General features: G+C 34.3%; 1 protein-coding gene across 1 annotated transcript; it reads right to left on the bottom strand.

The window, feature by feature from the left end:
- Window positions 1-19723: 19723 nt before the first annotated feature.
- On the bottom strand, window positions 19724-20572 carry LOC149179305 (uncharacterized). Its single transcript, XM_089423809.1, has 2 exons — window positions 20304-20572; window positions 19724-20162 (listed from the first exon to the last, which is right to left on the bottom strand). The coding sequence occupies exons 1-2, from the start codon at window positions 20500-20502 to the stop codon at window positions 19831-19833; spliced, it is 531 nt and encodes a 176-aa protein (XP_089279935.1). The 5' UTR covers window positions 20503-20572; the 3' UTR covers window positions 19724-19830.
- Between the last annotated feature and the right edge of the window lie 887 nt (window positions 20573-21459).

The following is a 21459-nucleotide window of genomic DNA, read 5'->3' as shown; positions in this document are numbered from 1 at the left end:
TTCATATTTTTTGCAAAAATATTTAGTGTTGTATAATATGTCAATTTTCCATTAAATTAAATGCTTGTCCTTACAAATTTTCACACATATTAAGAGGTGTGAATGTGTTCATGTAGCATAACTTAGTCTGAAATGTGTAATTTTTAATATATATATATATATGATCGACATGGAGAGAGCGAAGTTTTTCATCTTAATTTTTTTTAATGCAAAAATATATTTTTTTATTATTTTTCGAAGTTGGAAAAGTAATATTTCAATTTCATTTTCCAGACACATGTGTTCAAGTAATGTTTTTTTTTAACTAATTAAATAAATTAAAAAACCAAAATTACCCTTCTAAAGAGGAATATTAAACAAATATAGTGGTATTTTTTGAAATTTTTTCGTTGTGTATATTTTATGATATTAAATTTTTATTTAAGCTCTTTAAAATAGTTCAAAAAAGTCTCAAACATTATGTTTAAAAGAAATTAGATGAAAAATATCATATGAATTCGAAAATGTTAAACTCATATGCCATTGGATAGAAGATTCCTTCATGAAACCAAGGTGGTCAACTCTGCCACCTAAGGAAAAATTTAGCCCTAAATCCACTAGGGTACAAAATGGTGTTGTAAGAAACTTTGCAAAAGGGGTGTTGAAATTGTGGATTTTAGGACCTAAGAGGCCCAATATAGGACTTGAATTCGATCAAGTACCTATATTTCAAATTCAAATAGCTCTATCAAGCTGTCTTTTTAGAGCCCAAGGAGCTTGATCAAGCACTTAGATGGCTTGATCAAGCCATTATTTTCTCCACCCAAATGCACCCTCTTTTGCCAAAAGGTATAACTCAACTCCATGTTTTCACCCATTTAAAAATGTTTCATCTTCTTTATGGAGGCACATATCATGAAATAAAGTGACAAATTGGATGTTAGGAGATATCTTATTTCTTCAAAAATTAAAAAGAAACATTGGCCAAGGAAACACACTAGAAGAGAGGCTGGTCTCTCTTGGCCTTTCAAAGAAGGTGGTGTCCCATGGATTTTAAAGAAAGGTAATCTTTATTTCACAAAGTGTAACAACCCCGATCAAAAAATCCATTTAAATATAAAATATAAGCCCAAGGTCATCGAACATGATTCCAAGATGAATGATGGGAAAAAACATCCTAGTGGGGTGTCACTTTGGTTTATTATGGCCAAGGAAATTGGCAAAGGAAATGGCAAAGGCTTTGGAAAGACAAAAGACATCATTTGAAATTTATTTATGAAAATAAAGGAACTTAGGAGAAAAGTAAGGTGAAAGGTCATAGGTTTCATGTGAGGAGGAAATTGAAGGAAAATAATGGAAAGTGAAGAAAATAGAGGCCTCATTGATAAAAAGGCTTTGGAGGATCAGTTGGCAAGCCTTTCTCTTAGGTTTGGTCAGTATAACATTTTGTTAGTTGAGTTTTGGAGCTCTCATTCTATTCTCTCTCTCTCTCATACTCTTCGACACTTAGAGTTTTCTTGGAGTACTCATGGATAGTGTGGCATACTTGGATGCTTGGAACAAGAAGGAAAATAAAGAGTAGGAAAGTGCAAGACAACATCAAGATCAACAACTACAATGGGTTTTTCTTACAAGGACCAAGTTGCATGTATGTTTTCCTCACTAGTTTTGGCATGCATGGCATATACATGTGGTTTATTGGTGATGTCCCGTCATTGGCATGGAGGATTTCCTGGATTGACAGTGGATTTTCCTAGCCTTGTCATTTCCGGCATAGTCATGGTATTGTGGGTTCATTTATTTGTCTTTTTGGTTGGTTCTCATGTTTCCTTTTAGCTTGGGTTGAGTTACTAGTTCCTGGAAGCCTTGGTTGGATAAATGTTCTGTAAGCCCTCTATCAACTTGGGTTGAGTTACTAGTCCTGGAAGCCTTGGTTGGAACAAATGCTCTGGAGCACTAGAAGGCTTGGGTAGAGGCGAATCTAGTGATGGTTTGTGATGTTTGAATGTGAGGTGGTATCACTATTTTATGAGTTGAGGTGGTTTGGCCTATGGAAGCCCTAGTTCGGTTTTGATGGATTTTTCCATGAGATCCCACATTCATGCTTGGAATATGGCACAGGGTGACTGGTTGAAGGGAGATTTGGCTCACCCATGTCTATGGTAGGGTGGTTTGTGGAAGTCCCAAACTTGGATGGCCTTTGCATCATTGATATGAGGTTATTTCTCCTTGTTAATTCATGAGTATTATACTCGTTTATATGTGGATTATAGGGTTTTCATTTCCTTGGTATTTCTATTGTTATTATGTTGGTTATGAACATGTATTATGACACTGGCTATATATCGATTTCATCATGTTTTTACTTGTAAATGCATGAATAATGTATCTATGGCCTAATAGATGAAATTGCAGCTAATGTGTTGAGGAATCAATGCGTCTTAGAGGTTTCTAGATAAGTATGAGAACACTATGCTTAGTTCTATTTTTAAGCCCTGTAGCTTTCATGTTTGTGACATGTTTGACGAAATTCCTATCAAGGCTAGTAGGGGTCCAGTCTAGTCCTTGTTGATGTTTTTGCAAATGTATCTTTGTTCAGTTGTGAAATTTCATATATGAAGGTGTCATTGAGTTCTAAGCAGTAACCTAGCTCTCAACTTGAAAAAGTGGCACAAATACTAGTGTCACAGGCACAACATTGGGGAGAAAAATTCCTGGAAGCTCCCTTACTCTTGTTGTGGGAGCATCTGGAGCCTCCCACACACAACCTTGTCCATATCAAGGGAGAGTCCAGGGATTTGATTTGCTAAAGCTTTAGTTGGACTGAGGGGATGGTTACCTGAGTGGTTTGGATGGGTCCTGGGAGTTCTATTAATGATGTGGAAGGTTTGAGTGATGTGTTCTATCAGTTCCACTTCCTTAGCTGACACATATGGAGTCGAATCATATCATAGTGGCCTTTCGGCACATGTTTACCCCATTTGGCTGGTTACTTGGGTACATGTGGGAAGAGGGTGTTACAAAGTGGTATTAGAGTAGGTTGCACTCTCTTTGGGTCATATATGATAACACAGAGTGGTATCAGAGCGAGTTGTGGTCTCTTCAGGTCATATTTTATGCCCTAGATTGGTATCAAAGTAGGTTTCACCCTCTTTGGGTCATATATGAGACTACAAAGTGGTATCAAAGTGGTTTTCACTCTCTTTGGGTCATATTTGATACCATAAAGTGGCATCAGAGTGGGTTGCGCTCTCTTTGGGTCATATCTGATACCAAAGAGTGGTATCAGAGCATGGTTTCGTTCTCTTTGGGTGGTGTCTAGTTTTCGTTCTTTTTGGGTGATATCTTATACCATAGAGTGGTATCATAGCTTGGTTCACCCCTCATACTGGATGGGTGGTTTGCTGGTTATGCATTCATGTCAGTTGCATATGTGTTCCATATGCGTGTAGTCCATGTGTTTGTTGCATTTGCATGGTGTTGATCATGGTTGTAGTGATGTCACCATGTGAAGGTTGATGGTGTTGTTGTGAGATGTGTCTTCATGAGTGTATAGTTGTATATGCATTTGTTATTTATGTTGATGTCTATGTGTTATGCATGCATTTTCAAGGTTATATTTGTTGTCCATGAGGTCATTTTAGACATTTAAGGTAATCATGATGTTGTTGGTATTTTTGATGTTGATGTGTTGGCTGGGATAGAGTAGGAGATGGAGATCATTAAAGTGAAGTTGCAACGACGAACTTCGGGGTAAGAGTAGATCATCATACAGGTTTATGTGGTGCACATGAAGGTATGTTGGTTATAATCATTAGGGTTGCTAATATGCTTGTCATTCTATTATTATTATGGTTACATGTATGATACATGCTAGTTGATTCATGTAGTCGTATGCACATGTGTCGGATAGTAATGAATGATAGTAACCTATGGTTGTATGCAACGTTATTGTTGTTTTATCTTATATAACTTGATGATTATGTTATATTTTGTTGATGAGTATGTTATATGTTAACTTGTTGCTGTTATATGTTAGTTAACTTGATGATTAGGGTTATTGCAGTTAAGACCTTGATGTTATATGTATCATGCTAATTTGGAGTGCTCTATGAGATCACCATAATGGTAATAACCGAAAAAAAAAATGATATTCTTCGATGGCAACCTCATAGAATACATGAAAACGACAACAGGAGAAGAGATGATCTTACAAATTTGAACCACTTCTCCATCTTTCATATTCACTGTATGTTGCTTATTTCATGGTGTTTTTTTAATCTAGCAGCCTCGCATACTCTTCCTCCTAACGAGCTATTCTATCATTTGAGGTTGAAAGGAAGTTATTTTTGTCTTGGGAGTGTGTGTGCCTGACTTCTACTCATGTGAAAGTAGAGAGCAGACTATACAGATAAGACTCTTTATGCCCACAAATAAATTAATTATATTAACTTCTTGGAAAATATTTCCATGGTTCTTATGTGCATAATGTAGTATATATATGGAAAGATTTGTTGTGCATTTTCTAGGAAAAATTTCCATGGTTTTTGTGTAAAAGATAAATAAATTATCTATGTATTTTTTGTTGAAAAGATTACATATGAAACTTGCACATAAAAAGACAAATAAATCATTATAGTTTATTGAATTAGAAAGCATGTGAACCACACACATAGAAAGATAAAGATGTATGGATACTTTGCAAAAAAAAAAAAAAATAAAATAAATAAATAAATATTGTGTTAGATTTCTCAAACAAAAAAATGTGCATTGCATGCAGGAAAAGAAGAGTTATTGTGTTATATTTTTTGGATATATATATATATATATATATATATATATATATATATATATATATATATGTTTGCATGCAGAAAAAAAAATTAGCTATTTTGTTAGATTTCTTGGAAAAGAAATATATATATTTGCTTGTAGAAAAAAAAATAGTTGTTGTGTTAGATTTCTTGAAAGAGAATACATGGTTGTATGCACTAGAATGTTGGCTATCGTGCTAGCTTATTTTGGATAAATGTTATGTATTCACATGCACAAAGATAACAACTATTGTGCTAGTTTTCCCTTAGAATATGGGTATTTTCGGTAGTTTTTCTTTTGGAAACCACTGTGCTCTTGTGCAAAGAAAATAATAATAATAGTTGTGGTGTTTATCCTTTGGAAAGACTTCCCCTCTTCTTTTGCGAAGATATAGTGCTAAGCATGGTGATTCATGTAAATATTACCATGTTCTTATGGGCAGAAATAAAATGTAACTAATTCTATTTCTTATGATAAGTGTGAAGTAGGTATATGTGAGCATGCCTTGTTGATCTTTATGTGTTTCACTTTATGCATGTGGTATTTTGACAGTAAGACATGTTTCATAACCATACACATGCATGGATACATAGATCTATATTGTAATTATGTGCTTTTGATTAATACATGTGCGGTGTCAATAAAAGGCATGTCTCGGTACTCTTTACACGTTTTATTTATGTATGTTTTGGAAACTAGTTGTGCACTTGAGGATGCATGTAAAATAAAAATATCAAAGATATCCTTCAAAGTTATTATGCATGTGCAATGAAGTGGAACATAAAAAAGATGTTTAAAGTATAACTAGTAAAGATTGGTTAATTGGGTTTGATATGTATGGATATTTTATATAATCGCGATGTCAAAGTTTACTAATAGTAGTAATTACAGGAAATGATTGTGACCTATGTGAAGAATGAATTATATTTTTATTATGGTAGGAAATGAACTAATGGTACATGCAAATTAAGGAATCGTCAAATGGAAGATAATCCAATGTAGGGAACCATCAACCCACAAAGACAGTTTACTAATAGTAGTAATTACAGGAAAGGATTGTGACCTATGTGAAGAATGAATTATATTTAACATTATGGTAGGAAATGAACTAATGGTACATGCAAATTAAGGAATCGTCAAATGGAAGATAATCCAATGTAGGGAACCATCAACCCACAAAGACACACTGTTTGGGGAATTGTGCGGTAAATGATATGATGATTAATGTAATACCTTCTAGCTAGTTATGTTGAATTTAAGATTATATTTTTTGTAAGATTTTTAACAATGGCCAAGGGATGGATTCTCGCATTACCATTAAGTAAGGGTCGAAAACTCTCATGAAATGTTTAATAAAATAAATATTTTTTGTTTTTCCCTTCATGGTTTTTAGGGTATAACGATGTCCATTGTTTCATTTACCTATTGTGCCATTCTCATGATGTTGCTTCTTTGTATGACATTGACACTTACATCATCAAATGTGTGATTAAATGACCTAATTAAATGGACAATGGTAATGATGTAAGATTACAACAAAGAACTTTATATTAGTAGGCTACAACAATGGTTGTTATGTTATGTGACTTGCTATTCCGTTTCTAACGTTAGTCTATGTAATGTGATGATTTTATCTAACAGTCGATTAAGGAATGTGGAATAAATGATTTGGAATGTTACTTGCTAGTAATTTCCATAGAAATTTTCTAATCCTATTTATTTTCACACAAGGTTTACCGGAAATGTTACATATTGAAAATCTCATCAGTTAACGTATATGGTATAACAAGAATATGTTAGCATCCATCATACTTGTTCACAAGACTGATATGTTTGAACTAAAGAATGATTATTTTAACACTTTCGAATGGAAGATGCTTATTTTTATAAATAAAATATAGAGATGAAATTTAACTTATTCTTTTAATATATATTAAATAGGAAAATAATAATATTTTCCTTTTCTTAATTGTAATAATGAATATCAACTTTAAGTTATTATTTTCTTACAGCAATGATGAGTATAGCTCTAATGAGCTCCATATTGAAACCGGTAGTTGGGCAGTTCCTAAAGCACCATGTATGGAAAGGTTCTGCCATCTCTGTGAGAATACGAACATCGAGGATGAAAATCACTTCCTCTTAGAGTGCCCCGCTTACAACCACATTACATCTCAGTGTCAATATCTTTGTTGCAATACTAACCTTCCTAGCCTTTTAAGTTGTCAAAACTACAGTGAGCTCGGGAGGCTTATCTCAAAGCTTTTTGAGGATAGGAATAAATCTTAAATTAAACTAAATAATTTGTTTCTATGCCCCCCGTACAACCACATTAGATCTCAGTTTCAAAATCTTTGTTGCAATACTGACCTTCCTAGCGTTTTACGTTATCAAAATTACAGTGAGCTCGGGAGGCTTCTCTCCAAGCTTTTTGAGCATAGGAATAAATCTTAAATCAAACTAAATAATTCGTTTCTTTAGGTCCAATAGACCAAAGTTTGGTCTCATTGGAGGTTAACCATCATGGTCATAAAGAACAAAAATAAAATGTGATTAACTGATAATTTTTTTGTTAAGTGAGTTCTTTTTCCTTTTTAAATAAATGATTTTAGATTTTTTGGGGAACGTGGTATTGATATTGGCCATGGACTATTTACAAATTAAAAATTTTCATAGTAAAGTGAGGTAAATTTTCACTGTTAAAAATCTTATTACATGTTTTTTAAATGTATTATCTTAAACCATGGGAAGACCTATCATAGCTCATTTATATATATATGTTTAACTCATATGTTATTTCTTTTTATAATCAATAATAGTAATACTTTAAAATAAAATTTTAAAGTATAAATAATTTCTACGATTTTTAAATTTTGTTAATAATTTGTAAGTATAAATAATTTACATGATTTTTTAATTTTTGTTAATGATTTTTATGGATTTTCAGATTTATTAATTTAGTAAATGTTTTGATGGTTAGCATGAATTAATACTTATCAATATTTATAATCCAATTAATTTATATAATTCCTATGCATCGAAAAAAACATAAAAGAAAATAAATTTGAAACATTTAGAAAAAAAATGGTTATTTAATATTTTAAATAAAATTTATAAAAGAATATATATAATATAATCTTAATTAAAATTTAAATGAAAATGTAATTTTTAATTTAAAATGTGAAAATATATATATAATATATTCTTCAATTTTAAATGAAATTATAATTTTTAGTTATTTAAAATGTATTTTTACGCACACTCTACGGTTCAAAATTATAATTGTTTATCTAATTTGAAACCAAAAAGAATTAGACCATGGACATTTGAAATAAAATATCTCTTATCAAAGTTTTCGGAAGTGCTCAGGACAAGCCATGCTAAAGTATTTGACCTTCACATACCCTCAAAATTATATATCTCTGATCAAAGTTTTCGGAAGTGCTCAGGACAAAAATGGCCATGCTAAAGTATTTGACCTTCACATACCCTCAAAATTATGTGCTTAGCATACCAAAAAACAGGTCTATCATCAACATGCCAAAAAGCGGTCAGTACGTTTACACAGGTAACGCCGTAAAAAGGACAGTAGAGTGAACAGGTACATCATCAACCTACCAAAAAAAGGTCAGAACGTTTACACAGGTAACGACGTCATGAACGGGATAATTGAAAATGTTTAGTCTAATAATTATGTTTTTTTGCTTTAAAAGTTTTGGAAATTTTTATATTCTGAAAAAATTTCGCAGAGATTTTTGTGAATTCATGTAAACTTTGTTAAACTTCATATTTTTAGGTATTTTAGAGATTTTTTTATGATGGGGAATTTATTTCTATTATTAAAATATGATTTAGACACATAAGTTTACAATATTTTTTGAAATTTTCTTACCCAAATTCTAACCACTTTTAATCGTCTAAACAATTCCTTAGTCTCCATAAATTACTCCATTGAAAATTTAAATGAAACAAATATTGCCCGCACACAATAAAGGTTGAATCCAGCTTGGCGATGAACTTAAAAAGAGATGGGAAAACTCAGGGAGATAAAATGGAGAAGTCCCTGAATGGACTTAAAAGAGAGATGGGAAGACTCACGTCGATAAAATCGAGAATTCAGTGAACTGAGTTGCAAAGGTAGAATATCCATATGCATTGATTTTAATTTACTTATTTTTCAGTTTTCAGGTACACTAATATTTTTTATTTTCTCTTTTTTATATAATAATTTATTTTTTTATATGTTATTTTTATTAATGAAATATTTTTAATTTTTTTATTAATGGATAATATTTTTTAAATAAGTATTTAAATTTTGTACTTAGAAGTTCAAATATTTTTGTTATTTTTTTTTATATATAAAAGGGGTTGATATATCTTTATCAATTTATTAAATTTTCAATATTAATTTTTTTATTTTAATTATTTTTTATATTTAATTGGTATAAATTTTCAGATTATTAAAATATATAATATTTTATATTCGTCTTTAATTATGATTTTAAAGACTAATTCTTTCAAATTGCATTCATTTTTTAAATAAGTTATATTTCATTTTTATAATTTAACTGAGGCAAAATTATTTTAACTATTCAAAAAATAATAGCAATCTATAATTTTTGCTTTTATACCAAAAATCTTTTCTGAAGTCTATACATACAAAAATTAATCAAATATTAATTATACTTTTTATATGAAATAATATAAATCTGTGACAAAAATAAAGTTTGATGTGATTGAAGTAATAGTGAATGCTTTCACTATGATTACTTTTAGATTTATGCATGTTTTGATCTGTATAACAGATAAGCTGAATTTGACTTGCAAATTTAGATGTGTGATTGTTTTAATCTCTAATAATCTTTATGTCAAATAACATAAATTAGGGATAAACATAAAGTTTGATTTGATTGAAGTAATGGTGAGTGCTTTCACTATGGTCACTTTTAGATGTACACGCGTTTTGATCTCTATACCATGTATTATAACTAAATTTAACTTGCAAATTTAGATTTGTGATTGTTTTAATCTCTAATACTCAACATAAAATTTGATGTAATTGAAGTAATGGTGAGTGCTTCCACTATCATCACTTTTAGATTTATGCATGTTTTGATCTCTATACCATGTATTATAAGTTAAATTTATGTCAAATAACATAAATTAAGGACAAACATAAAGCTCTATACAATTAAAATAATAGTGATTACTTTTATTATAGTCACTTTTAAATTTATGCTTATTTTAATCTCGACACCATATATTATAAGCTAAATTTAACTTATACATTAAATAACATAAATCAAAGATAAACATAAAATTTAATCTGATTGAAATATTGATGAGTGCTTTCACTATCATCACATTAAAATCTATCTCAGTTTTAATCTCCATGTATTATAAGCTGAATTTAACATGCAAAATTAGATTTGTTATTATTTTAATCTCTATAAGATATGGCATAAGCTAAATTTAACTTAATGATAGAAGTGAGAGTAACTTTTCTAATCATTCCTATCCTTAAAATTCCTAAATATCTTTTCTCTAATATTCTCGACACCATTTGAATTTTTATGATTGATGTTGTGAGCATGGCATTGATCTAAATTTTAGAATTTATATTTACTATTATCTGTTCGTCCTTTTGTGATTATTCAAACGAGACAGTAGGAGTTGTCTTTCAAGCTAGTCTTATCTTTTATTTTGTTATTGTCAAAACAGCGCACATGATAAGTAGAATCTGAAAGGTGTCGGGAGTTACAGAAATATGAAAATGTTCTATGGGATAATTCACTGAATGATGTTGGTTGGTGTTTTTGGATGGTCTAGCGAGGGCGGGTCTGGTGTTATACAACATGTTCTGCAACCATCCCATGAATTGACAAATGTCTGAAACATACGTAACCGACCACTTCTTCTCCCACTTCATCCAGTATGTCACGCCCCCAAGCCTGCGGTAGTCTTCCAACCGCTCTTGGCGAGGTGCGGCACCACCGAACACTTTCTTTTCACCAATACTAATGTTCATGGACTATGCCTAATTCACTTTCTCTTACTTAGTTTGTGTTTCGCAACCAAGTATTATTATGCATAACCTTTATACTAATGAACACCCATACTCATTCATTATCATCAGCAATTATAAAAGAGAACTGCACAGTATAAAGGGAGGGGCAACTCCCTGAACAATGAGTCTGCCCAACAATATATATTAATCAATCTTTCTTCAATAATACAAGCTTCACAAGTATCCTTGGCAAAATCCAAGTCTATACTTAGCCAATTTTACAATAGAGGCAAAACAACCTTTTACAACCTTTGTGCACCCTTGCACGATGGGCGGGTGCTCACCCTAGCCACCAAGACACCCTCGCCAAGTCTAGGCACTACCAACACCTCCGCACGATCACCCTGGGCACACCCTGCCCAACGTCTTCACCCTTTACCGTGAGTGTTTTCACCAAGTGCGCTTTAGCAAGGAGAGCGCATGAGCTATGCGCTCTCCTCTCCTCAAATTTGTGCACAAGACACTCCTTTACCAAGAGCGAAGTGCGTATGATCGAATGAGCGAGTTGAATGATGTTTGAATGCTCAAACCGCAAACATATATACACATGGTTGAATGTGGGTGGGCTGCCCAGCCGACTGCCCACACAATGCCATACACACCCGTTCGAACGCTTGTAAAGTCAGCCTCACCCTTCCACCGTAGGTCGGCCAACCCCCCATCGCAAAAACTCCATACATGGGTATAACCATCGCCCCACACTTAGTCGTTCACCAAATGTTCGTCGCATATCGCCGCATAACCAGTCGATCGCTCCGTCGTGCAGGCCAGCTCGTCCGCGCCCACGCCCTGCCCGCGTGCAGCCTAACTCACGCGCTCGCTTGCGCCTTCGCCCGCACACCCACGCGCTCACCTGTCGTGTGGCCCGACTTGCCCGCGTGCCCACCGTGCACGCCAACTCACCTGCACGCCTACTAACTCGCCCGCTCGCTCGCTAACTCGCCCGTGCCCGTGCCCAGTCCGCCCGGCGCTCAACCAAGTTACTAACCAAGGACCTTACATCCTCCTCCACCTAAAATCGTTGTCTTCCTCGACAACATACCATCTCGGTAGCCATCTACCAAGAACATCACTATCCATGATGTCAACTCCTCCACATACGGCAAACATCCCTGCAACATATGTAGAACTCCATCTCCATCATGTCTCCATCCTAGTGACCAACTGCCACCAAGCTCTCCATACCAAGGCATACACCTCATCGGTATGTCGCATATCAGATATCATCTTGATCCATGATCATTGACCCCTTTGTCACAATCTCCACTGCAACATCCTGTGTCAACCTCATCATGTGTCACCATGTGAACCTTTGTCATGATACTCCAACAAGAGCTAACACATGTCCATCATGTGCCAACATCTCATCCCAATAGCAACATCATCCTGTACACTGGATCCCCTCATGACTCAAGCTAGTTGGGTAGCTAATCCAACCATACGCCCAAACCATAAGAATGCACATTCTTCCATCACCACCAGTCATTTCTCAAAACAACCTGCCACATTCTTGACTCATCAAGAATCTATCTCCATAAGTGTAAACCATGCTCAGGTCCATGGAAACTCCATCCATCTCATCTGCAACATGTCATGATGCTTGATGCCAAGCCATCCCTGCATCATCAATCATACCTGCTCAACATGTTTAGGGACTCACTGCCATGAGCAGCTAACAATGAGCCCCATCTTCTCATCCATCTAAGAAGATGTAGAGGGAGTAGAGCCTGAAGGCTCTCCCTCACTAATCAACTCGATCCATCTATCAGGATCCTCAATCTCCATCCTTTGTAGATAAGCAACCTGGTCTTCCTTCTGGACATCCGGCCTCACATACACCTCCTCATCATCATCATCATCCTCAACCAACTCTAGCCTTCTTGACAAGTCCAAGATGCTATCTGAAAGTGACCTGATGACCAATGACTGCTCGGTAAGCTTTGCCTCAACAGTAGACAACCGCTTACTCATGTCTCCCATTCTCTTCTCATCCTCCATTTGCATCACTCCCAATTTACAATCAGGCCTTGTCACTCCAACGGTTGGCACACCAATGGGCACATCTTCCCTTCCATCATAAATGTAGAGCTTCTTCAAATGTGGAACAATCATGGCATCAAATTGCTTCATGAATTCCATCCCCAATACAGCCTCATAGTCATCAATCCGCACTATAGTGAAGTCAACCTTCCTTGTCCATTCACCAAGTGTAGTGTCCACCCTTTCAGCTATACCAAGAACTTCAATAGGAGGAGAATTCACTATCTTCATCTGTGCCTTTGCCAGTAAAAATTTCAGCCCAATTCTTCTCGCAGTATCCTCGCCCATGAAGTTGTGAGAAGCCCCACTATCCACCATAGTGAGTACATCCGCACCTCCAACCTTCATTCAAACATACTCCAATCTGTTCCTCTCAGGATCCCTCCTAGAGACCACCTCCGTAGTAGCAGAAGCACCAAGTATCTGCATCATCCCCACAGAAGCACCTTCATTCTTCGCATCAGATTGTGCAATAGCAGCCACCTTTGGTCTAGAAGGACAATTCTTCACCGTGTGTGGTCCAGCACATATCCAACACTTCAAGGCTTTCTTCATCTTCGAACTATCATCTGATTTCGAAGCATCATCCTTCTTCTTTTCCTTCGGCTTATCAGACTTCTTCTTCTTATCATCAGAAGTCTCATCATAATGCTCCACCAACCTGTCAACAACAGCAAAAGCCTCCTCAAGTGTCCTAATCTTCTGCCTCTTCACTTCATTGCGTGCCCAAGGCTTCAACCCAATAATGAAGTTGAACACCTTGTCCCTCTCCGCCATGTCAGGAAGTTCCAGAGCTGCACTTGCAAACTCTCGCTGATATGCTTGTAGGCTCCCGGTCTACTTTATGTACTTAATCTTCGTCATTGCTTCCCATGTTTCATCTTGAGGACTAAAATGGGTCTGTAAAGCCTTCTTCATGCCATCCCACGAAGTAATGTCATCAGCATTGCCATTGGCAATCTAGTCCATCCTCCTTCGCCACCACATCTTAGCATCCTTTGTTAAGAACTGAGCAGCTACCTTGACCTTTGTCTCATCATCAGATAGACCCAACCGTTCCAAGTATTGCTCCATGTCCCATAGAAAGTTGCCAAGAGTTTTTGCATTCCTTGTGCCATCATAAGATTCTGGTTCCTTGACTTTCACATGAGGCACTCCTCCACCTGAGTTATGCCTCACGACCTTCTTCAACATCGCGATCTCATCCTTGGCTTCGTCAAGAGATTTCTTCAAGTTCACGATCTCTGCAAGACCCTGATCCCTTGCTTCTTCAACCTCCTTGACCCTTACTTCAAGTTGTGTACACATAAGATCAGTGTACTCATGTTGTGTCCAGAGTTCATCAAATTCTTCCTTCATCTTCGAGTTGGCTTCTTACTCCTTAGCGAACAAGTCCATCTTCTTATCCCAGGAAGTTTCCATAACCTCCATCCTCAACAACATCTTTTCCATAAGTGCTAGAGTAGCATCTTCTCCATGAATAGACCCAGCCTGAGATTCAGCCGCCATCTCTAACAACGTCTTCTTCTTTTGCAATCTAGTTTCAACCATCCAACAGCTTCACCAAGTAGCCTGCAACTTGAACCAACCCTTGTTCCACTTGTGTGAAACGGCTTCCTTCACCTGCAAGTACCCTTTCCACTGTCATGAGCAACCCTGCTCACCAGCTTCAAACCGAACCCTTGATACCAACTCACAATGTGGTGAGATTAGTACCTCATTAACCCGACCATCAGCCTGCCCTGATACCACCTGTCAAGGTGTGTATCAGCTTCAATGCTTCAACACCTGAACCTGTTCACGGCTCTGATACCACCTGTCAAGGTGTGTATCAGCTTCAATGCTTCAACACTTGAACCTGTTCACGAGCTCTGATACCACCTGTCACGCCCCCAGGCCTGCGGTAGTCTTCCAACCGCTCTTGGCGAGGTGCAACACTACCGAACACTTTCTTTTCACCAATACTAATGTTCATGGACTATGCCTAATTCACTTTCTCTTACTTAGTTTGTGTTTCACAACCAAGTATTATTATGCATAACCTTTATACTAATGAACACCCATACTCATTCATTATCATCAGCAATTATAAAAGAGAACAACAATTGCACAGTATAAAGGGAGGGGCAACTCCCTGACCATGAGTCTGCCCAACAATATATATTAATCAATCTTTCTTCAATAATACAAGCTTCACAAGTATCCTTGGCAAAATCCAAGTCTATACTTAGCCAATTTTACAATAGAGGCAAAACAGCCTTTTACAACCTTTGTGCACCCTTGCACGATGGGCGGGTGCTCACCCGAGCCAGCAAGACACCCTTGCTAATTCTAGGCACTACCAACACCTCCGCACGATCACCTTGGGCACACCCTGCCCAACGTCTTCACCCTTCATCGTGAGTGTTTTCACCAAGTGCGCTTTACCAAGGAGGGCGCATGAGCTGTGCGCTTGCCTCTCCTCAAATCTGTGCACAAGACACTCCTTTACCAAGAGCGAAGTGCGTATGATCGAATAAGCGAGTTGAATGATGTTTGAACGCTCAAACCGCAAACATATATACACATGGTTGAGTGTGGGTGGGCTGCCCAGCCGACTGCCCACACAATGCCATACACACTCGTTCGAATGCTTGTAAAGTCGGCCTCACCCTTCCATCGTAGGTCGGCCAACCACCCATCTCAAACGCTCCATACATGGGTATAACCATCGCCCCACACTTAGTCGTTCACCAAATGTTCGTCGCATAACCGGTCGGTCGCTCCGTCGTGCAGGCCAGCGCGTCTCCGCCCGCGCCCTGCTCGCGTGCAACCTAACTCGTGTGTTTGCCCGCGCACCCACGCGCTCGCCCATCATGTGGCCCGACTTGCCCACGTGCCCGCCATGCACGCCAACTAGCCCGTGCGCCCGCTAACTCGCTCGCGCGCCCGTGCCTGTGCCTGGTCCGCCCGGTGCCCAACTGAGTTACTAACCAGGGACCTTACACAGTAGCTCCCGACACAATGGAATGGTTATTATGTGACTTTCTATTCGGTTTCTAAAGTTACTCTATGTAAAGCGATGATTTTATCTAACAAGGAATGTGGAATAAGTGATTTGGAATGTTATGTGCTAACAAGAATATGTTATTTATTTTTATAGATAAAATATAAAGATGAAATTTAACTTATTCTTTTAATATGGTATTAAATAGGAAAATAATAATATTTTTATTTTTTAATTGTAATAATTAATATCAACTTTAAGTTATTATTTTCTTACAACAATGATGAATATAAAGAACAAAAATAAAAATGTGATTAAGTAATAATTTTTTTGTTAAGTGAGTTTTTTTTCCTTTTTAAATAAATTGACTAATTAATGTCATGAAATGATTTTAGATTTTTTAGGGAATGTGGTATTGATAAGCAAGGATATTGACCATGAATTATTTACAAATTAAAAATCTTCATATTAAAGTGGGGTAAATTTTCAGTATTAAGAATTTTATTACATGTCTTTTTAAATGTATATCTTAAACCATGAGAAGACCTATCATAACTTATTTATATATATGTTTAACTCATATGTTATTTCTTTTTATAATCAATAATAGTAATGCTTTAAAATAAAATTTTAAAGTATAAATAATTTTTATGATTTTTTAAATTTTGTTAATAATTTTTAAATATAAATAATTTGTATGATTTTTTACTTTTTCTTAAATTATGATTGTTATGGTTTTTCAGATTTATTAATTTAATAAGTATTTTATGAATTAATTACTATTAATATTTATAACCTATTTAATTTATATAGTTCCTCTAATAATACATCTAAAAAACATAAAACATAGATAAATTTAAAACATTTTTTTTAAAAATAGACTATTATTTAATATTTTAAATAATATTTATGTTTGATCTCAGCAACCTTAACCATCATCATCATCAAAAAATGTGAATAATATAATTTTAAAATTTAAATAAAATTGTAATTTTTAATTATTTAAAATTTAAAAATATATATATATATAATATTTTTAATTGAATTTTAGTTATTTAAAATATATTTTTATGCACACTTTACGGTTCAACATTATAATTGTTTATCCAATTTCATACTGAAAAGAATTAGACCATGGACATTTGAAATAAAATATCTCTTATCAAAGTGCTCCGAACAAAAATGCCCATCCTAAAGTATTGGCCCCTCACATACCCTCAAAATTATGTGCTTCCCATCATCAAGCATACCAAAAAACAGGTCCATCATCAACATACCAAAAAGCGGTCAGTACGTTTACACAGGTAACGAGGACAGTAGGGTGAACAGGTCCAAGTCCAACACCAACTTACGAAAAAGCCGTCAGTACGTTTACACAGGTAACGCCGTAAAATGGACAGTAGAGTGAACAGGTACATCATCACCCTACCAAAAAGCGGTCAGTACGTTTACACAGGCAACGCAGTAAAAGGTAGTCTAACAATTAGGTTTCTTTGCTCCAGGGTAATGGAATTTTTGGTCATATTTTAAGTGGGGGATTTTTGTGAATTTAAATAAAAGTTGTTAAATTTCATATATTTTTTTGGTATTTCAGAGATTTTTGATGGTGCTTAATCTATTTCCACCATCAAAAACATGATTCAGACACTGTATTTACAAAATTTTTTGATTTTTTTGTGTGGATTCCAACTATTTTTAGCCATCACGACAATTCCTCAGCCTCCATAATCTGGATTACTCCATTGAAAATTAAAATAAAGCAGAGGTTGAATCCAGGTTGGCCATGGACTTAAAAGAGAGATGAGAAGACTCACCCAGATAAAATGGAGAAGTCTGTGAATGGACATAAAAGATAGATGGGAAGACTCACGGAGATAAAATGGAGAAGTCAGTGAACTGAGTTGCAATGGTAAATATCCATATCCATTGGTTTTAATTTACTTGTTTTTCAATTTTGAAGGATAATAATATTTTTTAGATATAATAATTTTTTATTTTCTTTTTTTGATATAATCATTTTAATTTTATTAATCAAAGTCTTTTGGTAGAAATCATAAGAGAAATTTTGGCTGACAACAAGTGTGGTTGTTGTCATGACGACCAGAGGAAAAGGCAAACCATGGCAAAGGCTTAAATAGAGAGCAATGTAGAGACATAATTTCCAAATAATGCTATATTTAAACAATAATATTTAAATTATGATATTAATTTATTAATATATTAAATAATATTTAAATTATAATATTAGTTTAATTTATTACAAAGAAATATTAATAAGTAACCACAATATTACACCGTTAATTTTTCTTATATATTATTTTTTTTCTATTAATAGAATAATTTTAATTTTCTTGTATAATACTTTTAATTAATAGATAATATTTCTTAAATAAGTATTTGAATTTTGTATTTAAGAGTTCAAATATTTTTGTTATTTTTTTTATAGAGAAGATGTTGTTATATCTTTATCATTTCCTTTACATTAATTTATAAGATTTTAGATACTATTTTTTTTAATATTTAATTAGTATAATTTTGAAATTATTATAATATATATAATTTTAGATTGGTCTTTAACCATGGTTTTAAGGATTAAATCTTTCAAAATACATTTACTTTTAAATAGGTCATATTTCACATAAATATGATTGGTTTTTATAATTTAATTCAATCAAAATTACTTTAATTACTCAAAAAATAATAACAATATATAATTTTTGTTTTTATACCAAAAAGCTCTTATGACATATGTATATATAGAAAAATTAATCAAATATTAATTATACTTTTTAGGTGAAATGACATAAATCTGGGACAAAAATAAAGTTTGAAGTGATTGAAGTAATAGTGAATGCTTTCACTGTGGTCACTTTTAGATTTATGCATGTTTTGATCTCTATAACATATAAGTTAAATTTAACTTGCAAATTTAGATTTTTGATTGTTTTAATGTCTAAATAATCTTTATGTCAAATAACATAAATCAGGGAGAAACATAAAGTTTGATCTGATTGAAGTAATGGTGAGTGCTTTCACTATGGTCACTTTTAAATGTATGTTTTGATCTCTATATCATGTATTATAAGTTGAATTTAATTTGCAAATTTAAGTTTGTGATTGTTTTAATCTCTAATACTCAACATAAAATTTGATGTAATTGAAGTAATGGTGATTGCTTTCACTAACATCACTTTTAGATTTATACATGTTTTGATCTCTATACCATGTTTTATAAGTTAAATTTAACTTGCAAATATAGATTTGCAATTGTTTTAATCTCTACTACAATTTAGGTCAAATAACATAAATTAAAGACCAACATAAAATTCTACACAATTAAAATAATAGTGACTACTTTTATTATCATAACTTTTAAATTAATACTTATTTAAATTTAACTTATACATTAAATAACATAATCAAAGACAAACATAAAATTTGATAGGATTGCAATATGGATGAGTGCTTTTACTATCATCACATTAAAATCTATCCCAGTTTTAATCTCCATGTATTACAAGCTGAATTTAACACGCAAATTTAGATTTTTTATTATCTTAATATATGTCATAAGCTAAATTTAACTTATTCATAGAACTGAGAGTAAGTTTTTTTACTCATTCTATCCTTAAAATTCCTAAATATCTTTTCTCTAATATTCTCGACACCATTTGAATTTTTATGATTGATGTTGTGAGCATGGCATTGATCTAAATTTTAGAATTTATATTTACTGTTATCTGGTCGTCCTTTTGTGATTATTCAAACGAGACGGTACGAGTTGTCTTTCAAGCTAGTCTTATCTTTTATTTTGTCATTGTGCAAACAGCTGGCAGGATAAGTAGAATCTGAGAGGTGTCGGGAGCTACAGAAATATGAAAGTGTTCTATGGGATAATTCACTGAATGATGTTTGTTGGTGTTTTTGGATGGTCTTGCAAACCCTACAGATCTAACGCCTTGGTCAGAAACTCCATAGCCAATGCGCTGTAAGGTGCCGCGACTTGAAAGAATTGAAAGAGGAGAAGCAGCACAAATGTGGTGACGCTCACCGATATCAAAGCCAAAGTGGCGATGGCGAGAGCGGGTCTGGTGTTATACAACATGTTCTGCAACCATCGCAGAAATTTACAAACGTCTGAAGCATAAGTAACAGACCAGTCCTTCTCCCACTTCATCCAGTGCTGTGGAGGCAAGTAATTTGCTTCCCGCATTCTCAACTCCTGAATCCGTTTTCTCAGCACTATCATCTCCGCGTCCACTCTCCTTGGATCACCTGCAATGCCATGTTTTTTTGAAAGAAACGTTAAATAAAATTTGGATTTTGCACTCACACACATCTAGAGATAGAGGCGGTGCTTGCTCAAGTATTTATTCATGGAAACTATAAATCTGGAAAGTGGCCACGTTAAAGTACCTGAGCCGAACTGGCCTCCGCCAGTGCTGGAAGCTCTAACGGCAACACTTCTTGTGAAGATCCTGTACTGAATTTGGGAATTAGGTTGCGATGTCTTACGAAGTAATTTTTCCATTTTTGTTTCAAGATGCGATAACCCACATAGACTCTCTGCTGCCCCGCTAACTGTGGCAATGGCAGAAACAGCTCTTCCATCCATAGTTCTATCGAGGGGTAAATATTACTTTACTCGGGTTGATTGAATATTAATTTACTCGGATGGATTGATTGATGAGAAGAATATTAAAAGAAAATAAATAAAAATGAGTTCCGGTAATGTAGGGACAGTAAGGAGAAGTGCATTGGTGAATTGAATTGGAGTAGAATATATTTATAAGTAACCATTAGCTTTCATTGTCTCAGTCTGCATCATCGGCATTTCTTGGACCAGTACTCACGTGGACGGAAGGGTCTCTGCATACCCGGTCTTTACACGCTCCCCATAGTTGTTCCTCACCACTCATTCCTTCGTTGAAGATTGAGACCATACCTGAAAAACAACAAATAATACGCGCTTTCCTCCTGTCAAATTTAGTACGATGTTGCGGAGTGAAAATAATGATATGAAAAATGTGTTCAATACTCACATCAAACACTTTGGACGTACTCCAAAACAAATTTTTGATATCAAACCCACATTGATTCCACTTTTTTGGTTGGCTGATAACCATATGATGTATTAAACATCACAGGTATAAATCGACTTTCATTCAATTCATGAAGAAAAGTTCACAATGATCGTCGACTTGATGTACGGTTTGAACAACACTACTTTACATATATTTGAATTCAAAGTTTAATTTAAACTCTTGAATATTATTTTGCAGTTTATTTGGCTCTTTATTTTACTAAAAGCTATATATTTTTAGCTTAGTATATAATAAAAATATTAAAATAAATATCATTAGTAATTAAGTTTATAGCAATCTATAAAATATTATAATATATATATTTTTAAATGCCTGTCACTATTCATAAAGATTATATTCAACTTGTGCACACTTCATGGATTTAAACCTAGTTCAAATATTATGTAATAGGTCATTCAACTTTATAATGTATCATTATTACTTATTCACTTTTGTTAAATTAACTTAAAAAAATAATGTAGCAAAGA

This window comes from Pinus tabuliformis, chromosome 4_1 (genome assembly GCF_031772625.1).
Source record: "Pinus tabuliformis cultivar Carrire ecotype Pingquan chromosome 4_1, CPIR1, whole genome shotgun sequence".
NCBI lineage: Eukaryota > Viridiplantae > Streptophyta > Pinopsida > Pinales > Pinaceae > Pinus > Pinus tabuliformis.
The sequence above is the reverse complement of the archived record's forward strand: the minus strand, read 5'-3'. Positions and strand labels throughout refer to the sequence as shown.